A 24,828-nucleotide genomic window follows, 5' to 3' on the forward strand; every position below is an offset into this window, starting at 1 on the left:
ATAACAGTTTATATTGTTGCAGCAGGCATCTTATGGTTGTTACTTTATACACTTGTAATCTTACAGCAGACACTTTGTGATGGTTAATTATTGCAACGTAATAATATTAATTCTTACTTCTTAACCTCTTTATAGGTTGTGAGTTTCCAATTTTGAGCTCATTTCAAACGAACACATGGTGTTCTTTTTAAATTTAGGTGCCATAATCCCTCAATGTCTTCTCATATGTGTCTGCGTTTTTGTGATGTTTGAGTTTTAATTGTAAGAGTGATTTAAGGAAATATGGATTATATAAGAGGAGAAAATAGAGTTGCAGCTAATGGTTCATCTCTGGCACAGATTCATTTCACAAGCTGTCCCTTTTTGTTAAAATTAACTTGTGACCTGAACTAATTCCTTTGATTTTGCTAAATCTAAACAGGAAACAACATTTTACAACTACTATCTTGCTTTGGTGATGATGAAGACAACCCCAGCAACTTATGCTATTGACGTCCCATTATTTGAACGAGCAAACCTAGCCAAAATAGTGGTAAGAACAGAATCATCTCTGGCAGCAACATAAAATTCTTTAAATGACTCTTCAATTACCAAAGCTTGATCTTTGATGGCTTTGTAACTTAAATCTCATAAATTTAATAAGCAAAGCATATTAGTCAGTTGATGTAATTCAATGTTTCTGAATCATTTTTATACTTCTCAGTAATTATTTTTTATACACATGACTTCGATATATATGATGTTTGCACTTATTAGTTCCTTCTTGCATCGTCTTTTCAACTCTTTCAGATTCAATAAGCACAATTTGATATGTCTACCTCAGTTTTCTACTCTTTTGGATATAGTTTCTTCCTAAGATTTCTACATGCATGATACTAACTACTTCTTCATTTGCCCAATGCATTAGTTTCTTTGATGAATTTAATGTTTATAGCCATTAATTAGTGCAAAAACTTAACAGTCTTACAAAAATCTAAGATATCAAGAATGTCTATGCCTTGAATTTTTAAGTCAATTCTACATCCAAGTTGTTTGGTAATATGCCTTCGTTAACTCATTTAAAGTTTTTTGTTGCCATTTTTATTTTTAGGCTGCATCAACATTATTTGTATTAGGACTGAAGGCACATTTGGGACTTATCTTGGTGGTTTTGGTTCTACCGTTCAAGATGTGAGCCACTATGTTATCAATTACCGTCTTCCATAAATCGCGCAAGGTATTAGTATTAATTCTTTTCTTATGGATATCCTTTTTTGCTTTATTTAGGTCAACTACGTAATTTTGGGTATCATATATTCATTTGTGTTTGGTTATCATGTATTGTCATTTGGTTTGTTGTTCCACTTTTTCTTCCAATAAACAAAGTACACGAAAATTGGCCCGAGCATTACAACCATAAATAAAATGACTCCAAGGAAGATCCAATGGACGATAATTTTCTACATATCAAAAAATTCTATTGTCTTAACTTGGTTCTGTTCAGCAACATCGTTGATTCCTTTTTTCGGTTCTTTTAATTCTATAATACACAAATAAAATTTGAGGGTATTATTATAAAAAATTACTGAGGAACAGAAGACTTTCATCAGCCTTTTTGTGTTCAGTTGCTCTTTTATGATGTGGTTATTTTGTCTTTCTACTCTTTCTGTAGGAATGGAATATTACATGTGAATTACAACTTCTAACTTTTTTGGCGTAACAGTTTATAGGGTATGTACATCTGCCAAATTTCTTTAGCTGAGAGGTCTCTCATACCGAGAGAAGGCCTTCACCTACTAATGTTGGCAGACCAAGATTAGTAGCGTCTTGCTGGTGAAGGATTTGATGAAAAAGAGAGGCCTAATGTCAGTATCCTTTATTGGTAAGATAAGGACTACTCCGTTGTCACAATCCGGTGCAAGGATAGACCAAACCTTCTCTTTGATACAATTTTTACATTGCCCGATATGCAATATGTCGTTTTCCATGGCAATGTAGATGCTGAAGTACCAATACCGCACCAGGTACCACAATTTTCTATTTGTTTTGAAATCTCTTTCATGGTTTATTCTTCTGAACATTTGTGAACTAATATTACAAACTTTGTTCTCATTGAACGAGTACTGCATAAGACATATAGATGTTTCCAGGTAAAATCAGACGCAAAACGAAAAAAAGTGATTCAATGTCTTAAAGCAGCAATTGAAAGAAGGGTATCTGAGGTTAGCACTAATGATTAACTTAATTTCTAATTTTTTTTAGATCCATTGTTCGACATATATTGGGAGTTATGAGGGGCATCTCCTTCGACCAATTATTTGTCATGGTCCATTCCTCTTTTTAAAATTGATTAATTAACAACCCACAAATAGCACATTGCACGTTAGTAGCCTGTTCAAAGAAGTGAAATTCAGACAGAAACTTCCCCTTTTTTGACTTTTAAGTAAGATAGAATTTTTCCTGTTTCCTTCATACGTCAAATTTGGAATTCTCCTACATTTAACTGAACTTATTTGCAACTACTATGTTTTGGTCCAAATATGAATACTACATACTCTGATATATGTCTCCCCATTTACTGATTTTCTCATTTCTTCAATAATTAATCATCTTATTCTGATGTGGTTGCTTCTATTGCTTTGCACTTCTTAGTAAGTTTTATTTAATTTTTTTTGTCCACTGCTTGGTGTATTGGCAGATGTTCAACATGCATGCATCTATATATTTTTTTCCTTGAATATTTTATTTTAGTTCTAAGTTTGTTATGTTGAGTTTTTATCTATTCTCGCCTTTTAATACATCTTACTGTTAATGAAATTGTGGTCATATTAGTATTTTTGCTATTTATTTGAGTACTTTGTTTTTACATGCATAATATTGATAACTACATTAGATTTGCACTCTGCTGCCAAATTTATATAAGGCCTATATATATAGATAGAGAGAGAGAGATAGATGGATAGATATTACCCTTAATATATATATATATATATATATATTTAGAAAGGACACTAAAAGTACATGTGTCTTCTTAAAAATTCATGGGGTTTTGGTAGGCAATGAAATTGTGCCAAAAAAAAGACAAAATCATTACATTTGACAATTCAGACACTGCATTACTTAACTTTTAGCAGCAGCTGTTATGCACAGTCACAGGAATTTATTACTCCTTCCTATTTCTACTCCTACCAACAGCTCAACTCATATGCAGGCAAACTGCCTTTGAACACTAAAAAACATAATCACAGTCAAACAAATCGTTATGTCTCCTCTGTGTTAGTGATAGCAGAAAAATCTACGCTCATTTTGCTCTTTCCTTAGTGTTTATCAATTCACACTCCAATATAAGCCTATCTACATGTTCTGCTGCATAACTTGCACTGCATACATTCTACATTTTTCTTATTCTGCTTCCTTATGATATCCCACACATTAATACAAACTTATCAGTAGGAAGAATAGGAACGACATTTCTGTCTACCAGCAAATCTAACACTTTTATGATGATTCCATGCATTTCTTTCTGCTTTATCCCTATATTAAAATAACTTCCCTATCTCTTACCACAATTGCACTTTCTAGCATACTTTCAACTCTGTAATTGCAGGAACTCCCTCGCACCGTTTTTTCACTTTTGCTTATGATAGGGACAATATAATCAAGGACTCTCCCTATGCTCTGGTTTATTTCATGAGGAAGGTTAACTGTGGCCAGGCAAACTGCAGTATCCTCTAGATATGATACTGCAACATGTATATTGTTTTTGTTATAGTCCATTAGTTAGTATGTGCAAATCGTTCAACTCCACATCATCCTGATGTCTATTGTACATATTCTAAATATTTCTAATAGTACATATTAAAATATATGATATTATCTATCTTCTACAAATGCCCTGAACCTTCATTCATTAATATTACAACAATTTCAGAAGCATAATACTTTGACTATTGGGCCCGTGCTTGCCACGGGCCTCCCTACCCTAGTATAAAAAATAAGTCTTAGATCCTAGTGATGTGTAGGTTAAGTTCTTACCTATGGTACTAGATCACTCGAATTATTTACAAGAATGATCTTGAAAATAAGTAATCTCAACTTTTAATCAGTGGCGGCTCTACCCCTTAAAAAAAAAAGCAACCGCCTTAGGCCCCAAAATTTGAGGGGCCTCATTTTTAAAAAATTAATATGTTATACATATTTTTTTCTTAAAAAATATTGAGTATTATTTATAGAAAATATAGACTTTTCATTAAAAGAGCAAAGAAGTAACAGAAGTTTGATAAATTATGAGTACTATGTCTCAAGAAAGATTAAATAATTTGCTATAATAAACTTCATAAAAAAAATTCAAATTTAAGGCCTCCATTTGGATTTGGCTTTAGGCCACAGATTTATTAGAGCCGCCCCTGCTTTTAATCCTATTTGTCTCATGATAAAAAAAAAATTAACTTTTTACTTTCAAGATTTATATATATATATTTTTTTTTAAGATCATTGACTTTTGAGATTATTATATGTAATGCTCTTTATGATGGACCAAATAGTTTGGCAGTGTACCAAAATCTACGTCACAATGTCAAGAACCTAAAAACGGGAAGAATAAAGGAAAAGAGAAAGGGAAAAAAAAAAGGAAAATAAAAACTTCAGAGGATTTAAATCATTAATGCATGAAAGTAACCCATATATCAATATAAAATATAAATTATGATGGAACGATAAGTACTTTATTTTTAATTAAATAATTTAAATTTAAATTCTATTAAATATAAAATCTTCTTCAGTTAACAGAATTTTAATATAAATATCGAATATCAAGATAAAAATAAAACTAGTTATAAAAAAAATGAAAGTGACACATATTAAAGTGGAAGTAGCAATTAGGCGTCTCAATCATATTTAATTCTTCAGATAACTACAGTTTTTATTTCCCCATCAATCATGGTTCAGTTCTATATATTTGTGATATATTTTTTAAGTTTCTTTTTTCTATTGTAGAATATGGTAATTTATAAATAGTGTTAGTGTAGTTAATTAGTTATTATTACGGGAAAAAAAGAATTTTTTACCCAAATAGCTGGATAGATTTATGATTTATTTATTTTAATCTATATACATAAGTTATTTATCAATTAGCTGTTTTTAATTTAATTATATTTAGATTTATTCTTCAAAATAAATAATATCGAAGTGCAGTAGGTTAATATTTTTTTCTTAAAGTAAAGTTAATTGAAATTTTGATCCTAAGTTTTGCTTTTAAGTCACATAAACACTCACAAAATTTATCTTCTTTGGTTAAATTATTGTAATAACACGAAAATGCCCCAAATATATAAGTTAGAAAGTGAATTTCTTTTTTATTTAAACTGTGGGACAAAATAAGAATAATATTAATGATTAATAATATAAAAAATTATAAACAAATCTACTAATATCAATCTGTCATGAAACAGTACTTCAAAATTGATTTCCTAATAAGCCATTAATATTATAATTTAATGCTCTAAATGCAAGTGGTTCCAAATGAGCATCTGAACACATGATAAAAGTGCTCTTGTTAAATAATTTTGATTCTAATTTGGAAAATATTTTGCGTGTGATCTCAAAAATTCATTACGATAGAACATGTCATCTCCTTGAATTATATACATTATCCTCAATTGGAACATGTCTTAGGTTTTACTGCTTATTGAGACTAATTCATACAATTATAGGATGCGACATATTTTAAATGATTAACTTATCTGCTTAAATGGACATTTGAGAATATCAACAACAAAAAATATTAAATTTGAATGCAATTATAGGTACTCAGTTTGAACAAATCGTAGTTCCAATGTCTAAATGAAATTTATTGATAGATTTCAGGTGTTGCGTATATATTTGCCAAATTTTAAAGACTAATCATCGGGGCTCGTAGTCGGTTAAGTTCGATTTAACTTATTACCATCAATCTGTAGATATTTTAAATCGTTGAATAATTGTCAAAATATCAATCAATCAATTATTGATCGTTATCAATTTAAACCGTTAAGACTTCATATTAAGAAAATATTCATTAATAATCAATTACTAACCGCATGATAAATTAAACAAATATAGTACTCTTGGAAATTTAATAAGGTAGGTTCAGAATTTATAAGGAATTTCTAAAAATCAAGTTTCATTAAATTGACATCCAGTACTAATTTAGAAGAAGTATTAGTAGCACATGATGCTAAAAGGATTAATTACAAATAGAAAATAAAAAGCATAACATTTGATAAACAATTTTAAGCAATATTCTTGAAATACCTAAAATAGAAAACGAAAAAATAATAAGTAAAAAGAAAAGATGAAACACAAAAACAAACACTGAACTTATAAGTTTTTTTTTTTAAAAAAAAGAAATTAACAAGATTTATCCTCAGTTATTATTAGATTATTATTGATTAATCCGTTAAAAATGCATTAAATCATTACAAGATCAATGCACGAAATAGACTCCCTATTTTTCGAGACTGATAAAATCTAAGTATACTCTATATTCTTCAGATCCTACTTTGTAGATTTTATTGGATATAGTATTGTTATCATATATCAATACATTTTTTTATTTCGATTTCGATTCATTTTTGGACTGCCACGCCCCTCCAAGAGAATAAAATCATAGAACACACTCAAAAAATTGTCACTGCAGAAACACCTGTAGAAGCCTTTCCTTCTAGAACAGCGGCACAACTTCAATATACAAAACAAAGTTAAACTATTTTGTAACCATTTTCTTGTTTTTTTTTGCCATTTTGGAGCCTACAATTAACGACTCTCTTCCCATTTCTTTGTTTAATAATGATAATCGTTTTCCCATCTTCTTTTAAATTTCACCCCACCCCCCTCACCCCACACCCCATAATTTCAAACAAGAACAGCTTCTACGATGTCTTTGACCTTTGAATTTCATCTTCACTTATATCCCAATTTTATAAATTATTATACGCATTCCAGCTTACACAAAAGAATCTCAATTTCATTTCTTCTTTATTACATCAATGCAAGTAAGTTGTGATTTACATCTGTAGCTGATGACCCTTTTTGTATTTTTATGAGATATACCATTTTTTGTTTGATTCTTGATAGTTGACTTTTTTGGGTTGTAGTATATTGTGAGATTTTAAAGATTGGATTTTTAGAATATTTTTTGTGTTTGGGGGGTTTTGATTGACTATCTGGGGTTTTGATGAATCTGATAAAGTTTAGTTTTTTGAACTTCTTGATGAGGTTAGTGATCTTGTGATTATGGTTTAGAGATTCCTGTTGTTGTTGCTGATCTGTTTAAACCATCTGTCCCTTATAGCCTTAGATTGTCTTGTGAACTAATATGGAGAATAATTCTCCAGTTACTGATTCTATTATGATGAAATCATCCTCTATAAGAAGTATGTCATCTAATAGGTCAAGGGCATCTGGTGGGGGGTCTGTGAGGGAGGTGAATTTAGGTGAGTTTGGATCGAAACCTGTGAGATATGGGTCGCAGGGTGCTGACTCTGAGGGGTATGGAACATCTCAAAAAGAGATTAGCGATGAGGATTCTAGAGTTGTTTATTTAAATGATCCTGAGAGGACAAATGAGAAGTTTGAATTTTCGGTTAATTCAATTAGGACTGCGAAATACTCTATTGTGACCTTCTTGCCTCGAAACCTGTTCGAGCAGTTCCATAGAGTGGCATACATTTACTTTCTGGTGATTGCTATTCTTAATCAGCTTCCTATGTTGGCTGTCTTTGGTCGGGGAGCTTCAATTCTTCCATTGGCTTTTGTGCTATTAGTTACAGCAATTAAGGATGCCTATGAGGATTATAGGCGCCACCGTTCTGATAGGATTGAGAATAACCGGTTGGCATTGGTGTTGTTGGATGGTCAGTTTCAAGAGAAAAAATGGAAGGAGATAAAGGTGGGTGAAATCATCAAACTTTCATCAAGTGGTACCATTCCTTGTGATATGGTATTGCTCTCGACAAGTGATCCCACTGGGGTTGCCTATATCCAGACTATTAATTTAGATGGGGAATCAAATCTGAAGACACGGTATGCAAAGCAGGAGACGCAAATGAAGATGCCAGAAAAGGACAGTATTAGTGGGATGATCAAATGTGAGAAACCGAATAGGAACATTTATGGTTTTCATGCTAATATGGAAATAGATGGAAAGCGTGTTTCTCTTGGACCTTCAAATATAATCCTCCGTGGCTGTGAGCTCAAGAACACTAGTTGGGCTATTGGAGTTGCAGTTTATGCTGGGAGAGAAACTAAAGCTATGCTCAACAACTCTGGAGCTCCATCAAAGAGAAGCCGTCTTGAGACCCGAATGAATAGGGAGATCATTATCCTCTCTTTCTTCCTTGTTGCATTGTGTACTCTTGTCTCCATTTGTGCCGGTGTTTGGTTGAGGCACCACAAGGATGAGTTAAATACCATCCCCTTCTACAGGAAATTGGACTTCTCAGAAGACGAAATTGAAGACTACAATTATTATGGCTGGGGACTGGAAATGGTGTTTACTTTTCTGATGTCAGTCATCGTCTACCAGATTATGATCCCTATATCACTGTACATATCTATGGAGCTTGTTCGTGTTGGTCAGGCCTACTTTATGATCCAAGATAATCGAATGTATGATGAAACGTCAAAATCAAGATTCCAGTGTAGGGCTCTTAACATAAATGAGGATCTGGGCCAAATTAAATATGTTTTCTCTGACAAAACTGGTACCTTAACTGAGAACAAGATGGAATTTCAATGTGCAAGCATTTGGGGCGTAGATTATGGTAGTGGAAAATCAGACCCTCAAGAAGTAGCTGGATGCTCTGTTCAAGGTACTGCAACAACTTCTCATCATCTTTCATCACCGCCCTCCCCCCCCTCAAAAAAAATAAATTCTCCTAGATAAAGAAAATAACCCTTTCCTTGGTGGCACCTGTTTGGTAACACATTGGAACTTACATTTTCTTTCTTATTTGGCTAGTAGACGGTCAGGTTTTAAGGCCGAAAACGAAGGTGAAGGTTGATCCAGTGCTTTTGAATATATCAAAAAATGGGAAGCATTCAGATGAAGGGAAACATGTTCATGATTTTTTCCTTGCATTAGCTGCTTGCAACACAATTGTCCCTCTTGCCGTGGAGACATCTGATCCGGCTATGAAGTTGGTAGATTACCAAGGGGAGTCTCCGGATGAGCAGGCATTGGTTTATGCTGCTGCAGCTTATGGGTTTATGCTCATTGAGAGAACATCAGGCCATATAGTAATAGATGTTCAAGGAGAAAGACAAAGGTAATGTTAAAACTTAGTTTTTCCCCTTTCCTCAACTTCTGTACTTGTTTAATTTTTCTTGTACTACTGGAGATCCAACCTTACTATGGTAATTAGGTATGCGTTACTTTAAATGCTCAGCAACTAGAGTTATTGATTACGAGGAAATTCAATGGAAATGTGGATGTTTAATGCGTTACTTCATGGTAATTGCAGGTTCAATGTACTAGGCTTACATGAATTTGACAGTGATCGGAAGAGGATGTCAGTAATATTAGGCTGCCCTGACAATACAGTTAAAGTCTTTGTTAAAGGTGCTGATACAACCATGTTTGGCATCATAGATAAATCATTGAGCTTGAATGTAGTGCGAGCAACAGAACTGCATCTACACTCTTATTCCTCAATGGGTCTCAGAACCCTTGTAGTGGGGATGAGAGAAATGAGTGCTTCTGAATTTGAGGAATGGCAGTCTTCTTATGAGGCAGCAAACACAGCTGTTATTGGTAGGGCAGCTCTACTTCGAAAAGTAGCTGGAAATGTAGAAAAGAACCTCACCATATTAGGTGCCTCTGGTATTGAAGATAAATTGCAGGAAGGTGTACCCGAAGCTATTGAGTCCTTAAGAGTGGCAGGCATTAAAGTTTGGGTTTTGACTGGGGACAAGCAAGAGACTGCAATTTCAATTGGCTATTCCTCGAAACTTTTAACGAACAGTATGACTCAGATTGTGATAAATAACAAATCTAAGGAGTCATGTAAAAGGTCTTTGGAAGCTGGTCTGACTCGGTGTAAGAGTCTATCACCACATAATGCTGAGGAAAATATTGGAGCTGGAGCAAGTGCAATTGCTTTAATCATTGATGGAACAAGCCTCGTTTATGTCCTTGACGGCGAACTTGAAGAACTGGTAATGCTTGTAGATCTTAAACACTCTCTCTCTTTGCGTTTGTATCTAATACTTAATTACATAAATACATCAGTACTGTTGCAAATCCCCTTACCTGTTCTTCATTTCAATGCAGTTATTCCAGTTGGCCAGTTATTGTTCTGTTGTACTCTGTTGTCGGGTGGCCCCATTACAAAAGGCCGGAATTGTTGCTCTCATAAAGAACCGCACTGATGACATGACACTTGCAATTGGGGATGGTAAGTGTTAGTACTCTTTCTGATGGGGCATTAGGAGTTGTACTGTCTGAAATAAATCTACATGGCAAGTGACAAAAGAAAAAAAACTACAGAAGCAATACTGATCTAAAATTCATTGTTGTAACTTCAGGTGCAAATGATGTGTCAATGATCCAAATGGCTGATGTGGGCATTGGCATCAGTGGCCAAGAGGGACGTCAAGCTGTGATGGCATCAGATTTTGCTATGGGACAATTCAGATTCTTGGTCCCTCTTCTGTTGGTACATGGCCATTGGAATTATCAACGAATGGGCTACATGATATTATACAACTTCTACAGAAATGCTATCCTTGTTTTCGTCTTATTCTGGTAAGTGTACTTGTAGCGAGACTACAGTTCTCTCTCATGCTTCTTGCTATTTCTAGCCTCTAGGACTATGACACAATTCAGTGGAAAATACACTTAAGCATTAGTTCTAAACCTTTCTAAGTTTTAAAAAGAAACATAGCTTAAAATACTCACTCAATGACTGTTGTCAAATTGGAATATAGTTATGAAGAGTTAAGTAGTTAATAAGTAATACATTCTCAAAATTAGTAATATATGTTAGGCCATTAGCCAGATTGTTTAATGATGTCTGACTAAAGTTTCATGTAGAATGTTAATGGTCCATAATAGAGAACACTAAAGTATGGATTTATGAAATAGTTTTGTGAATTTTCCTTTCAGCAACAGCTGACCCTTTTAAAATTTTCTGCTCAGGTATGCTCTCTTTACAGCTTTCACTTTGACCACTGCTCTAACTGACTGGAGCAGCATGCTATACTCCATAATCTATACTGCGGTGCCTACAATAGTTGTTGGGATTCTCGATAAGGATCTAAGTAGAGTGACTCTTATGAAGTATCCACAACTCTACGGTCCTGGACAAAGGCAAGAGAGCTATAATAAGAAATTATTTTGGGTAACTATGATTGACACCTTATGGCAAAGTATAGTGGCCTTCTTTGTACCTGTTCTAGCATACTGGGAAAGTGAGATTGATATCTCAAGCATTGGAGATCTATGGACACTTGCTGTTGTTATTTTGGTCAATGTACATCTAGCAATGGATGTGATTCGTTGGTCTTGGATTACTCATGCTGCTATTTGGGGATCTATAGCAGCCACTTTTATTTGTGTCATTGCCATTGACTCGCTGGCATTTCTACCTGGATACTGGTAAGATCACTCTGCTGATTTTCTTATAGATAATCTATTCTTGTTTTCTGTGGACACTGCACATCATTTGCTCATACTGTAATTATATTTGCTCATACAGTTTTAGGCACTTTCAAAGACTATTTCATACTACTTGTTAGTTAGTGGAGAAAATTGCTAAAACTAAAAGATTCGAAGAAATCCAAACATAAAGGTTTAGTTTCTGAAGATGGTTGCTTCTTTTCCTTTAAAAGCTAGGTGACCTTTTAGCTTGAGATGCAGTACAACAGAAAACTAAGACTTCAATTCCACTCTTATAGTTAATCTGTCTCTAGGCCTGGAGACCTTTGCACACTTAACCTGTATTTTGAGTCTTTTATGAAAATCCAACAGCCAGAGAGAGCAAAATAAACAAATTTGGTAGGATATGATTCTTCTTCATTCATATCCTGCTAACTTCAAATATACCAGTTATGCTTTTGTTTATGTCTCGTGAAAAATAGATGTCCAGTATAGTAATGTGTCTATGTGTGTTTTGTTGCAGTTTTCAGATCCCTGTCCCTTTCAAAATTTAAATCTGCAAGAGAATGTATTTGGAATTTCATTTCCCATGCAGAAGTTACACTTGCTAAAACTGAATCACGATGACCATTAGTATTTCTTCTCGTATCTTGTAAATCAACCAAGATTATTTTTTTTCAGTTTTAATTTTTTTGCACAACTTACCAGCTCACATGGTAAATAAGAAGTTTTCAGGATTCTCTTTATTTATGCTGACAAACTTATCAAGTCAGAGAAGTATAGACTGATTTGCATGTAAAATCATTTTTGCAGGGCCATTTTCCATGCAGCCGGGGAAGCTAAATTCTGGTTTTGCTTGCTTTCCATAACAATTGCTGCACTTGCTCCTCGTTTTGTCGTCAAAGCTTACATTCGGCATGCTAGACCTCGTGATATTCAGATTGCAAGAGAAGGAGAGAAGTTCAGAAATTTAAGAGACTCTCAGACTGCAGAAATAGAAATGAATCCAATTGTTGACCCTCCTCGACGATGATTGAGCTTTTTTCTCAGTTCTCTTCTCCATCACTTCTGCTTGTAAAAAGGTTTTTTTATATTCTTTTGGTTACTTTGGAGATTACCTCCTCGTTACCGGATTTTGTTTGTTTTGGTATCCAAAGGATAGGAGTAGTTAGTATTCAGGTCCATTCTTTGCTATTCATGCACATTAATTGTACATTAAAAAACTGTACAATACTGGTTACATACCCTCATGTAACACCAATTTTCATCAATAGAATGAGCATACACACTCAAGTTTTTTGTTAAATCTAACTTCCCTGTCGTCTCTATCTAGATTATTGCATCATGTTACACTTTATCTAAACAGCCTCTCTACCTCCACGAGGTAGTGGTAAGGTTTGCGTACACTCTACTCTCCCCAGACCCTACTTTGTAGATGTCACTGGGTATGTTGTTGTTACACTTCTCTCAACTTATTGCTACTCCTTGCATGGTGTTAGTACCAAGCCAGTGAATTGTGAATTTGCCCATTGTGTTAACTGTTAAAAGGGTCATTGATACCTTTCTAAGGTTTACATTGAGAAGAAAGTTCCATGTATTATGATTGACTACTATTTTAATTCTAGTTTATCTATTTGCTTAGAAACCAAGAAACTCCTTTATGGTAGGCTTCATTAGTCAACCATATTATGTGTTTGAAAGTGTATGTTATGTGGTAGAGAAGAGGTGATCTTCATTAGTCAACCATATTATGTGTTTGAAAGTGTATGTTATGTGGTAGAGAAGAGGTGATCTTCATTAGTCAACCATATTATGTGTTTGAAAGTGTATGTTATGTGGTAGAGAAGAGGTGATCTTCATTAGTCAACCATATTATGTGTTTGAAAGTGTATGTTATGTGGTAGAGAAGAGGTGATCTTCATTAGTCAACCATATTATGTGTTTGAAAGTGTATGTTATGTGGTAGAGAAGAGGTGATCTTATTGTGTGTACACATTTCAACTTTTTTTATATGTATATATAGTTTAAGTCAAAAGTAATTGATTCAATTGAATTCATAGAAACCCATTCTAAATTCGCCTCTATGGTATGGTTTAGCAATGGTGGATCTAGAGTACAAGGTATAGATTCACGGAAATGTAGTAGCTTTTGTAAACTCAATCATTATAGTATATTAGTAATAATTTGAGATTGTTATAAAAATTTATAAAATTTAAATCTTAAATTCGCAAATTATGATGATTTGCCCAGAATTAAGCTTAAAAAAATGAATATGAATATAAAAAGTCAAAATTTGAAATCTATTACTTATGAAATGTCAAACAAATAATCTACCTCCACATGATTTTCCATGAATTCAGCCCCCATTTTGAAACGTAACATGATATCTTGTCAATGAAAATTATGGTTGAACGAGTCTCTATGGTCTCATATTTCACAGAAGTTTCCATAAAAAAACATCTCTCTACATAAATTTTTAATTGACACTTTTTTTTGTCGTGTTTATCCATTTTGATGGATAGAGTTATCTAAGCGTAATAAAGAAAGTGACTAAGATCAACAAGAATTTAAACGGTTTTCTAAAAAGTACAAAAGATTGATTTATTCTTTTCTTAATAAATCAAGCAATCATTTTGATTCCAAATAGTAGTCTAATGATAATCATTTGACTAAGGGGTGGTTTTCACAAATAGATGGGAAAATTAACAAACTAGTCACAATCCCTAACATAATTAGTAAAAATATCTATACTTTAAAATAATTATTAAAAATGTCAAAATGTCAATATTTTAGAAAATGATTTGTATCCTAATATAACTATTTTTCTTTCCTTTTATTTCTCAAAACAGTTCCACATTAGATCAATTTCTACACCACTAACTGATAAAAAAGAAAAAAAAATAATTATTAGCATTACCCTTCTTTCTAGGTTTTAACTCAAGTCAATATTCTCTCTCTTCACGTTTTCCCAATTTTTCTCTCATTCATTGTTCAAGAAAAATTAACTCTTCCATTTTCTTCCAAATTGTTTAGGAAATCTATCAATTAATTCAAGAAATCTCTCAATTGTTAAAGGTAATTTCGAAGTCACCAAATATTTTGTGAGTTTTCTTCTGATTTTGTTTTCATATTCACCAAATATTTTTGTATGTATTTCTGATTTTCTGTCCTTTTTTAATTTTTTTTGAGTGTTTACATATTTGAGATTCAGTAGATTGTAGTAATCTACATTAGCATTCATACATCATATATTGCTTGATTTTTTATACATTCATATTTAATAATTTCATTTTTTTCTTATAGGGTTACTAATGCACAAGTAAATATGGATTCGAATTTGGATTTGGTGAAAACAAAATCGGACAAAAAGGAACATAGCAGAAGAAAAAGAGAGTCAAAGTTGCAAAATTGTATTCACAACAGAATTATATTCATATTAATTTTTGTTTGTTAGTTTTTTTTTTTTACTCAGCATTTGTAAGAAATACATTTTTTTGTCATGAAATACAATATTTTTTGAAATACAAATTTTGATTGTTACTAAGATTGTAAATTTGTATGTTTCGATGATTGGAATACAAATTTGTTGAAATTTTAAGAAAGAATATACGTTTTTGAAAAATATACAAAACCAATGTTGTATCTTTTCTGAATGAACACAGATTACATAAGTATATATGGATTCAAATATTTTATTTATATTTTTACTTATGGATACAAATGTCATTATACGAACTCAAACATGAAAACCATAATGAATACAAATACACATATCATCATATTGGAATGAATACAATCAATTACTTTTGAAATTGTAACTGATGAGAATTTTTAAGTGATATGTTCCTTTTTAAAAATATTTTTCTCCCTAAGATTTTCTCCTTTCTGTTATTAAATAATTGTATTCTTTCACCTCAAACAAAATAAAAAATACATAAATCAGAAGAATAACAAACTGAAATATTGGCATTTTTAATAAATATTGAAAATGTTGATAAGAGGTCCCATTAAATGCTAAAATATTGACATTTTGAAAATTTTCCCATACATTTTTGGGTGCCGTTTAGTCCATGGTCCATTGGATGGTCGGTGAAAGGCCCACCTTTTAAATTTTAGGTTCGTTAAAAAAAAAGTGCAAGAAATAGCCATTTGCTCACAAATTTTGGCTCAAATGTAGAGTTTAACCTCCAAAGAGTACTGAAACCTCATATAGCCAAAAGTGTTGCAATAGAGACTACTAAATAATTGGAACTACTATCCTAGTGGTATAATGTTACATTTTGTACAAGAAAAGGTCCATTGATCATTGGAAGTTCTTACACATGACCAGGGGACTCTTGGTTGCCATAAGTGTCTCTATTCCAAGGGTCTTGGACCTGAGCTGCAAACTGCAAGTTCCATATCAAGTCTTCTACAGAAGGACGTTGCGATGGTTCATCTGAAAGACATTTTATGCATAGTTCCATTAATGTTCTAAGAGAACTATCTGAGCATTCCTTCCGAACAGCTGGATCAATGATGTTCCTCCGAGCTATTTCGTCAGCTGTTAAGCTAACTATTAGCTGCAATAAGAACAACAAGAAAAGGTTTTAACAAAATAGTTCTTCAACTTGATGACATGAAAGAATTTCTCATAAATGTCATAAGTGACTCTTACAATGTCTTTAGAAACATCTATATCATTTTTTGTATCGATTGTCCTTCCCGATATGATTTCAAGTAAGATTACTCCAAAGTCATACACATCATCTTTCTCCTCGTATTTTAACCTGCATTCAAGAAGATATTAACAAAAGAAGGAATTCATTAGTAGTCTACTAAACGGTAGAGCACTATCTTGGAATCTCCTAAGACGGTCCAAGTCTATGGCTCTATATATTGTCTTCAAGAATCATAACCAATAAATAGCAGTGGCTGGAGAGGTGTTGTCTAGAATTGGTCGAGATACACTTAAGATTCTCTAAAACCTTTTTAGACCAATTTGCATTTAGAAGTATAACAAGATTAGTTTCCAATAGGTGCTTCTGAAATCGAACCATAAAAGTGGAGTAATGAAGAGCGAAAATGCAGCAGTAGCAGCTGAGAATGATGAGATCATTTACCTTTGCCCATCATTTCCCTTTGATCCACTAGAAGACGGTCCAGTATCCTAAGAACAGTTGCAATAACAAAATGTGAATGTTCAAGAATGAAATGAGTGATTAATAGAGAATATAGTAGAGAAGAGAGGTTTGCATACCATTTTCTTATTTTCAATTAACAAAGGCAGATTGTATTTGCTAATCTTTACGTGGAAATTCTGATCCAGTAATACATCTGTAATCTTCAATTGATTGGAGAATATCCCTGGTACTATTCCAGTATGAAGGAACTGAATTCCCTTTGCTATCCCTATTGCAGCTGACATCCGTTGCGTCCATGTAAACTTTTGAGCTGAATTTGCTCCTACAAAACCGAGCATTTGCAAAGAATTCAGAACAACTGTCTTAAAGACAATAAACACCTGTACATTTAAGCATCGGGCAAAGAAGAAACAACGCGTTGCATAATCTAGGAGAAAGTAATTAAAAGCATTTCATGTCTCCTTAAAATTCATCAGCACTTTTGACAAGAAGTACAATGTAGTAGGTACTTGTCGTGATTGAGGACAATCTAGTAATATATATCAAAACAACATGGAACAGATTGTTGCAAAGATGCTTGTTTTCTATAACGTCTACATACCAAGAAGTCATTTACTTAGACTTAGTATAATTTATGTAATATTGTAGAAATAGTCAAATAAGTAAACTAAATGCTCAATTATAAACTGTTGCAGTTGTTGTGCCAAATGATAACTCGCGAAGCAGATGAAGTTATCTAGACTATATACCTGATATGACCCCCCGCAGCGTCACATTTGGCACAAATTCAAAGACTAAACATATTCGGCTAACACTTGAGTCATCTTGGTAGCACTCAAAGCAGTGTCCAATAGTACTAACTAAGTGGCAGTATCTGATCTTTGAAATACGCCCGAGTTGGTGAGTGTAGGACTGGACACTATGCCTCTTCCTCATTTTTATGCTTTTTATAGCAACCACAGTGCCATCTGTGAGACGCCCTTTGTAAATCTATTGTTCAGAGTATAGAAAAGCACAATCAGCATTCACCATAGATGCAAGAGAATTGAGGAATGAACTACAAAACAGTCCATGTGGACTAACATTGTTCAAACAGTCTTACAGTATTTAGTAAGGAAATCCATACCTGTCCACTGGAGCTTGCGCCAATTAGATTTGATATATCAAAGTTATTAGTGGCCTCTCGAAGCTCATCCAAGACAAACGTTCGATAAGGAGGGGCCCCAAGCAATCCCAACTTCCTCGTTTCAGAAATATACCCTATCAAGAATCAAAGATCAAGATACATCTTGAAATTTAGGCAAGAACAGAGTTTATTCCAATAACACAGTATTGGACAATTTCCTGAAGCAAATTGATATTTTCAATCTATATATAAAGAAACTCCTTTTGTGGAATAATGCTTAAATTCAAATGTTTATAGCCTTTTCAAGTACAATGACAACAATAACAACAACAACATACTCAGTGTAATCCCACCGGCGGGATTAGGGGAAGGTAGAGTGTACATAGACCTTACAGAACATTAGATTTACAATTATCAGGATCTAAAAACTTTCACAAGTTGAAATCATTAACAAAATGTGTTTGTGTGAGAGAAAGAGAGAGCTTACTTGCATCATTAAGCAGCTTAAGAGTGTGAGCAGGAGAGACCTTTTCAAGTATCAATCTTGTTTGAGGGGCTTTGCTAGCTTTCTGCTTGGCATACTCTCTTCTAACAACCACGAAAGCCAAACCGACAATCGCTACTACTCCAACAAAACCTCCTACCATACTTGATGCAAGAACAGCTTTACCATTTCCCCCTTTAACCTTTCCCTTATGAGGCTCAATACTAACAGCCAAAGCTTCATTATGGCAAAATGAATAAGGATGCTGCCATTGCTCTTTATTCGACAGACAATTCCCAGAAAACAATACAATCTTGGAACCAGAACTAGGGTGCAAGCAATCAGGCAACTCCCCTGTCAAGTAATTTGATGATAAATTCACAAAAGAAAGGTCTTGACTACATGTCACATTCTTTAGAAGCTTCCCAGTTAGTTTATTTCCAGAAATATCCAAATAGCTTAGTGATGGCAATGATAAAATTGTTGGTGAAAAGGGTCCAACAAGCTCATTAGAAGAAATATCCAGTTTCTTTAACTGATAACATGAACTCAGTTCTTTTGGTACCCCTAAACTGAACTTGTTCTTCCTAAGTACCAAAGATACCAACTTGGTTGGAATATTAGGGAAATTAGGTCCAAGATTGTTACTTTCCAAATCAAGAACTTGTAGATTTGACAGATTATGAAGGTTTGGAACAACCCCAGAAAAATTATTACCAGAAATAGAAAGGATTCTTAGGGTTTGTAAATTTGACAAAGAATTAGGCAATGAACCTGAAAATGAATTGTTCTTGAAACTCAAAACAGACAAAGAATGAAGTAAACCAACCCCTTCAGGAACTTGACCTGTAAACTTATTATCATCCAATATAAGTGTCTGAAGACTCTTCAAATATGAAATCTCTCCTGGAATCTCACCATAAAAGAAGTTTGAACTGATATTAATAATCTCCAAAGAAGATAAAAATCCAATCTTTTTAGGTAAAGTTCCTCTCAAACCTAAAGAAACCAAAGAAAGTACCTTTAAATTAGGCAAAAGAGCAAGATTAGAGAAAAGGGTATCTGTAGAAAACCCCTGAGGCAAATTAGGAAACCAGTTATAGCCAGAAATATGAAGCTGTGTTATGTTATCTTCATAACACATGAGTGTCAAGGCAGTGTTTGGCTCACTATTGCAAAAGTCTGTATTGTCACTCCAACTACTCAAATCTTGAGGGAAGTTCAAAAGCTGCTTGATTTTCACTATAGCTTCAGATTGTGAAGGTTCTAAGAACTCATCTGATAAATTAAACAGAAAAAACAACATGAATACAAGAAGCCAACATGAGCCCTGCACTGTTTTTGCAATTCCCATGGCAAATGCAATTTTTTTGCTGATTTCTTTGAGGAATTAAAGCTGTAAACTTCAAGAAAATGATGGGGTTGAAGAAGCTGCATGCATTTTTAAAGAATACAGTCACTAAAAAAGTAGAGAAGTATATTTCTTGATAGTAAATTTAGGATACTTATGAAAGAAATGTTTGTGTAGTAATATATGCTTTTCTTTGCGTCTTTCCAAAGTTTTTGTTTATACTTTATACCACTTCCGTTCACTTATAATTGTCATGTTACTTTGACAAAAATGACAATTTTTTTCGTCATGTTTATACGAGAAAAATGACAATTTCTTTTCGTCATGTTTATATGAGAAAAATGACAATTTTTTCATCTGTATTAGCTTCAAAGATTAATCAGATTAACTTTAAAAAATCAAAAAACGTGATAAGTAAAAGTGAGCGAAGAAAATACGTTTTAATGGTAACTAATACAGATGTATCCTATAATGTATTAGGAATGAATCACATTCATGAACGATATATATTACCATTAGGAGTGGGAAATGAGTAGAAATATGAACTCGATCGAAAACGAGTGAAACAAAAAAATTGTAATTTACAACGATCTCTTTTTTCTTTTAAATGATGAATTTGTATAATAAAAAAATTGTTATGTGCATAGTCCATAGACCATTCACAAGAACTTAGGTGGTGTGAATATACCATATATCGCATTATTCTAGTATGGTTAACAGGTTAAGCAGTAGATTGAGGTAAACATCCACATTAATTAGTTACGAGTAAGTAACCATTTTTTTATTTAATATTTCTCTACTCTAGCTAATTGTCATGTTTAACATTCCGTTATAATACTTAGGAAGATACAACAATATATTCAATGTAATTTCATAAAATAATTTTGAAAAAAATGATGTGTACACAGTCTTGTCTCTATTCATCATAACATTTGATATTTAGAGAGACAGATTAGTTATTTGATTGTAGTCTTAAAGTATTTCTTAAATACTTCAATAATAATTTTTGAAGTGTATATATATCTAAAATTTGAAAAATCAATTATCCGATTCATATGTTAAATATTAATGTTCTGACCCTCGTTAATCTCGTTCATTTATTTTGGAACTTAAAAGAGTGTTAAAATTTGCTCATTTTCTCAACTGATAAGTCGGTTACTAATTGGAACAAAATATGGCTTAAACAATAATTTATAAATTTTAATAAAATACAAGTACTATAAATAATCTTCTAAAATTAATTTTAAAATCATATAGTTGACCTCGTAAACCACAGAAAACGTAGAGCACCATTTCCAAGACAAACAGAAAAAATAAATAAATTATGACAACATAATTTGTCCCAAAATTAACTTCATACTATTTCTACCCAAAAGTAATTTTGTCCATTATCCTGAATATTACAGTTTTACGTCCCAATATACAGGAGTCTCCTATAAAAAATTGAAGCCAAAATTACTTCAAAAATCTCTATAAAAGTATGTATATATATATATATATATATATATATATATATATATTACTCTATGATATTATATAACAATATTTATTTATTTAATTAGAAATTCTTCTTAATTCACTACAATAAAAATAATTTTTAGCGGCAATAAATAGACACATTAATAAAGAGTGTTAAAGTCTTTACTGACATTAGTTAAGTGTCATTAGATCCAATGTCGCTAAAGCACTACTTATTTTCTTGCAAATTTTCATATTAATCCCTAGGAAAATCCCCATATAATTCACATTTTTCTTTTAGCGAAGCCTTTAGAGACATATGCAAAGAATGTTAATTACTGCTAAAAATATATATTTAACAACAACTAATTATTTAGGTAATGCAGCAGAAGCCAACCTGAGTACGTTGAAAATGTCAGATTAATTATTGGGAAAATGCATAAGTACCCCCCTCAACCTATGCCCGAAATCTCAGAGACACACTTATACTATACTAAGGTCCTATTACCTCCCGAACTTATTTTATAAATAATTTTCTACCCCTTTTCGGCCTACATGGCACTATCTTCTGGGTCCAACGCGTGTTGACAATTTTTTCGAGCTATTTGGTTGATAGTGCCACGTAGGCCAAAAAATGGTGGAAAATTATTTATAAAATAAGTTCGGGAGAATAATAGGACCTTAGTATAGTATAAGTGTGTCTCTAGAATTTTGGGCATAGATTGGGGATATTATTTGAGTAAAAGCCAAAGAAGAGGTTAATTAGTTAAAAAGGAATATCAGACAGTAATTAATCCAAAGATGTTCACAAGTACTTGTAACAAAAAGAACCAAGTGGGTATCTTCACCCTATGCACACTAATCAAGATATTTAGGGGTTGTTAGATTACGGACTAGAGTTATGCAGGTATTAATAAGGGAAAAGGGTCTAAAAAGTATTTTAACTTTGGCCGAAATTGTTGTTACGATACCAAATTTTATGGAGGACCTTTTATATTGTTGCGATACCAAACTTTGGAAATGGCCTTTTACCCCATGTACTATTTAATAGTGTATTTTAAAGGTATATATGTGCCCACGTGGACACATTACTATTTAAAATGATGCAATATTTATGATGTCCACGTAGGCACATATATACCTTTAAAATACACTATTAAATAGTACATGGGGTAAAAGGCCATTTCCAAAGTTTGGTATCGCAACAATAATTTCGATCGAAATTGGAGTATTTTTCAGACATTTTTCCCTATTAATAATACATGATATATTATTAGTTATTCCATCTTCTATTTAGCATAAAACAAAACATAAATTTTCACAATTTATTTTTTATATGCATTAGTAATGCAGTATTTTAAATAATTACAAATCAAACGTTATATTAAATGTGTTAAATTTTATACCTAGCAAAATAATGTTATCAAATATAATATTACTTATATAAAATCTAACACATAAATAATTTAACTCTTCCTAACCAGCTACCAGACAATCCGTATTAAAAAAAGACATATCTAAAAAGGAAAAGATTCATAAAACATCTTATAACGTACAATATGTTTTCTATGGACTTGTTTAGTCGAATTTAACTTCTTCTTTCTTAACGTTTTGCTCTTTAAAATTTTTTGTAATGTACATGCATAGTTTAGTTATTTTCTGTTGCAAAAAAAAACATGTTTACATCAAAGCTACGTATTTATTTATTTTAGTTAAAAGACAAATTCACGCACGATAGAGAAGCCACGAGAAAAACTACGCAATCTTACCCTTTTTATTTCCGCCTAAGTATTTAGTAGGCGTTTGGCCATGCGATACCATATCAAGATATGGAATCAGCGTTTGGACATGCGATTTCATGCTGATTTTATCTCATGATTTTAAATCATGACAAGAAATCTCATATTCTCCAAAAATCATGATTTGAGAATTCCATATCATGATTTGGGATTTTTTAAATACAAAATTGATCACAAGTTTATATTTTGCTAAAACAACCGCACATTTATATTTACTAACCATTTATATGTAAATAAAATTTATAATCACATCACTACTTTTTAAAATTTATTATTCTCACCAACATTAAAATTTATTAATACTTTAAATTTGGTGATTATAAATGATAAAGTAGGAATTGATTTGCTGAATATGAATTAGAACAGAGGGAGTAATACTTTTTGTGGTTTTCATAATAAAAAAAACTTGCAAAGGCATGAACCATTATGATAATGACACACAAGTGAAAATTATCATAGGTTGTACATTGTTACATAATTATTTGTGAGAATATCAAAGGAGTGATGAATTTTTTATGGTTTATGAGCATGAAAATATAGATGTGAATGATATTGATCAACAAATGACTCAAAATAACAATGTTGGTTCGTCTTCTCGGCCAAATGATCGAGAAATGCAAGTTCAACGTGAGGAGATTGTTTGTACTATGTGGGAGGATTATATTAAAGATCAGTACACTACAATTTATGTTCAATTATTTTTTATTGAATTAAAGTTTGATCAATTAAAGTTAGATGAAACAGTTACTTAAGTGGAGAACATAGATGTCGCCACTCCCTTGGATTACAGCCCCAAGATACTTAAAACTTTCCTTCTTAGGAATGACTTGTGCGGCAAGTCTCACTTCCACATCTGTCTCATCCAACACATCGCTAAATTTGCATCCCAAATATTCTGTTTTGGTCCTACTCAACCTGAACCCTTTAGACTCCAGCGTTTGTCTCCACACCTCCAACCGCGCATTAACTCTGTCCCGCGTCTCATCAATCAGTACTATGTCATCTGCAAATAACATACACCACGGGACCGTCTCCTGAATAGACCGCGTCAACTCGTCCATTACCAAAGCAAATAGGAAAGGGCTTAAGACTGATCCCTGGTGCAGCCCCATCTCAACTGGGAAATGTTCTGAGTCTAAGTGGAGAACATATAGCTTTGTAATAATTTATTATGCAATTTTATAATTTTTTGTTTACTTGGTAAGACTAAATAAACAATTGGGGTTATTTTAATAGTTTTACAACTTATGGATTTTTATGTTTATGAGAAAATATACAACACAAAAATTTCATATCGCATGTCCAAACAAAACTTCAATTTTATCGTATGATTTCATATTATGATATTATATCATGATTTCATATCGCATGGCCAGACGGACCCTTAATATATGCTTTGCAATAAATTTGAAACCACGTATTCCTTTTTTGTGAAAAATATTTCCATGAAGAGAAAAGTGTTGTTTCAAAAATAAATATTTACTTATCAAAAATCAAATTTGTAACTTAAAAATTAGGTGGATGATCAATTTTTGAGTAGGCAACTAAAGTTAAGATATAAATGTATGATTAGAAATTAGCCAACTTTTAATGAGAAAATAAAATGGGAAAATTGTATATTATAGCAAACTATTAATTCAAATTAAATGCTATAAATATAGTTTGATTTAATTGTACCTCATAGCAAACTGTTGTTATTTCACCTCTCTCCTGGTGAATCTCGCTCGCCACTCTCGTTCTCTCCCTCGCCTCTCTCATTTTTTATACAAACGCAAGTGTATAAAATGCGTTTGTGTTTGTATAAAGCGAGAGAAAATTGTATATATACATATATTTTCGTTCCCCGCTCTCCCCTCTCCCAGATCTCGCTCGC

The 24,828-nt window shown here is 32.6% G+C and overlaps 2 protein-coding genes across 3 annotated transcripts; one reads left to right on the forward strand and one right to left on the reverse strand.

The window, feature by feature from the left end:
* The first annotated feature begins 6,666 nt into the window (after window positions 1-6,666).
* Window positions 6,667-12,923, forward strand: LOC102600478 (phospholipid-transporting ATPase 1). Of its 2 annotated transcripts, none has more exons than XM_006347650.2 (7): window positions 6,667-8,828; window positions 8,978-9,284; window positions 9,480-10,173; window positions 10,289-10,412; window positions 10,543-10,762; window positions 11,156-11,614; window positions 12,428-12,923. In XM_006347650.2, exons 1-7 carry the CDS (start codon window positions 7,334-7,336, stop codon window positions 12,645-12,647), a joined length of 3,519 nt encoding a protein of 1,172 aa, XP_006347712.1. In that variant the 5' UTR covers window positions 6,667-7,333; the 3' UTR covers window positions 12,648-12,923. The 2 variants fall into 2 exon arrangements, with proteins under 2 accessions (XP_006347712.1, XP_006347713.1); XM_006347651.2 differs by having other exon boundaries at window positions 8,981-9,284.
* Window positions 12,924-15,762: 2,839 nt separating this feature from the next.
* On the reverse strand, window positions 15,763-19,890 carry LOC102601034 (probable inactive leucine-rich repeat receptor-like protein kinase At3g03770). Its single transcript, XM_006347652.2, has 7 exons — window positions 18,351-19,890; window positions 17,864-17,997; window positions 17,487-17,727; window positions 16,854-17,059; window positions 16,717-16,763; window positions 16,272-16,383; window positions 15,763-16,176 (listed from the first exon to the last, which is right to left on the reverse strand). Exons 1-7 carry the CDS (start codon window positions 19,699-19,701, stop codon window positions 15,931-15,933), a joined length of 2,337 nt encoding a protein of 778 aa, XP_006347714.1. The 5' UTR covers window positions 19,702-19,890; the 3' UTR covers window positions 15,763-15,930.
* Window positions 19,891-24,828: the final 4,938 nt, after the last annotated feature.

Source organism: Solanum tuberosum, unplaced genomic scaffold (assembly GCF_000226075.1).
Source record: "Solanum tuberosum cultivar DM 1-3 516 R44 unplaced genomic scaffold, SolTub_3.0 scf00092, whole genome shotgun sequence".
Classification (NCBI taxonomy): Eukaryota; Viridiplantae; Streptophyta; class Magnoliopsida; order Solanales; family Solanaceae; genus Solanum; species Solanum tuberosum.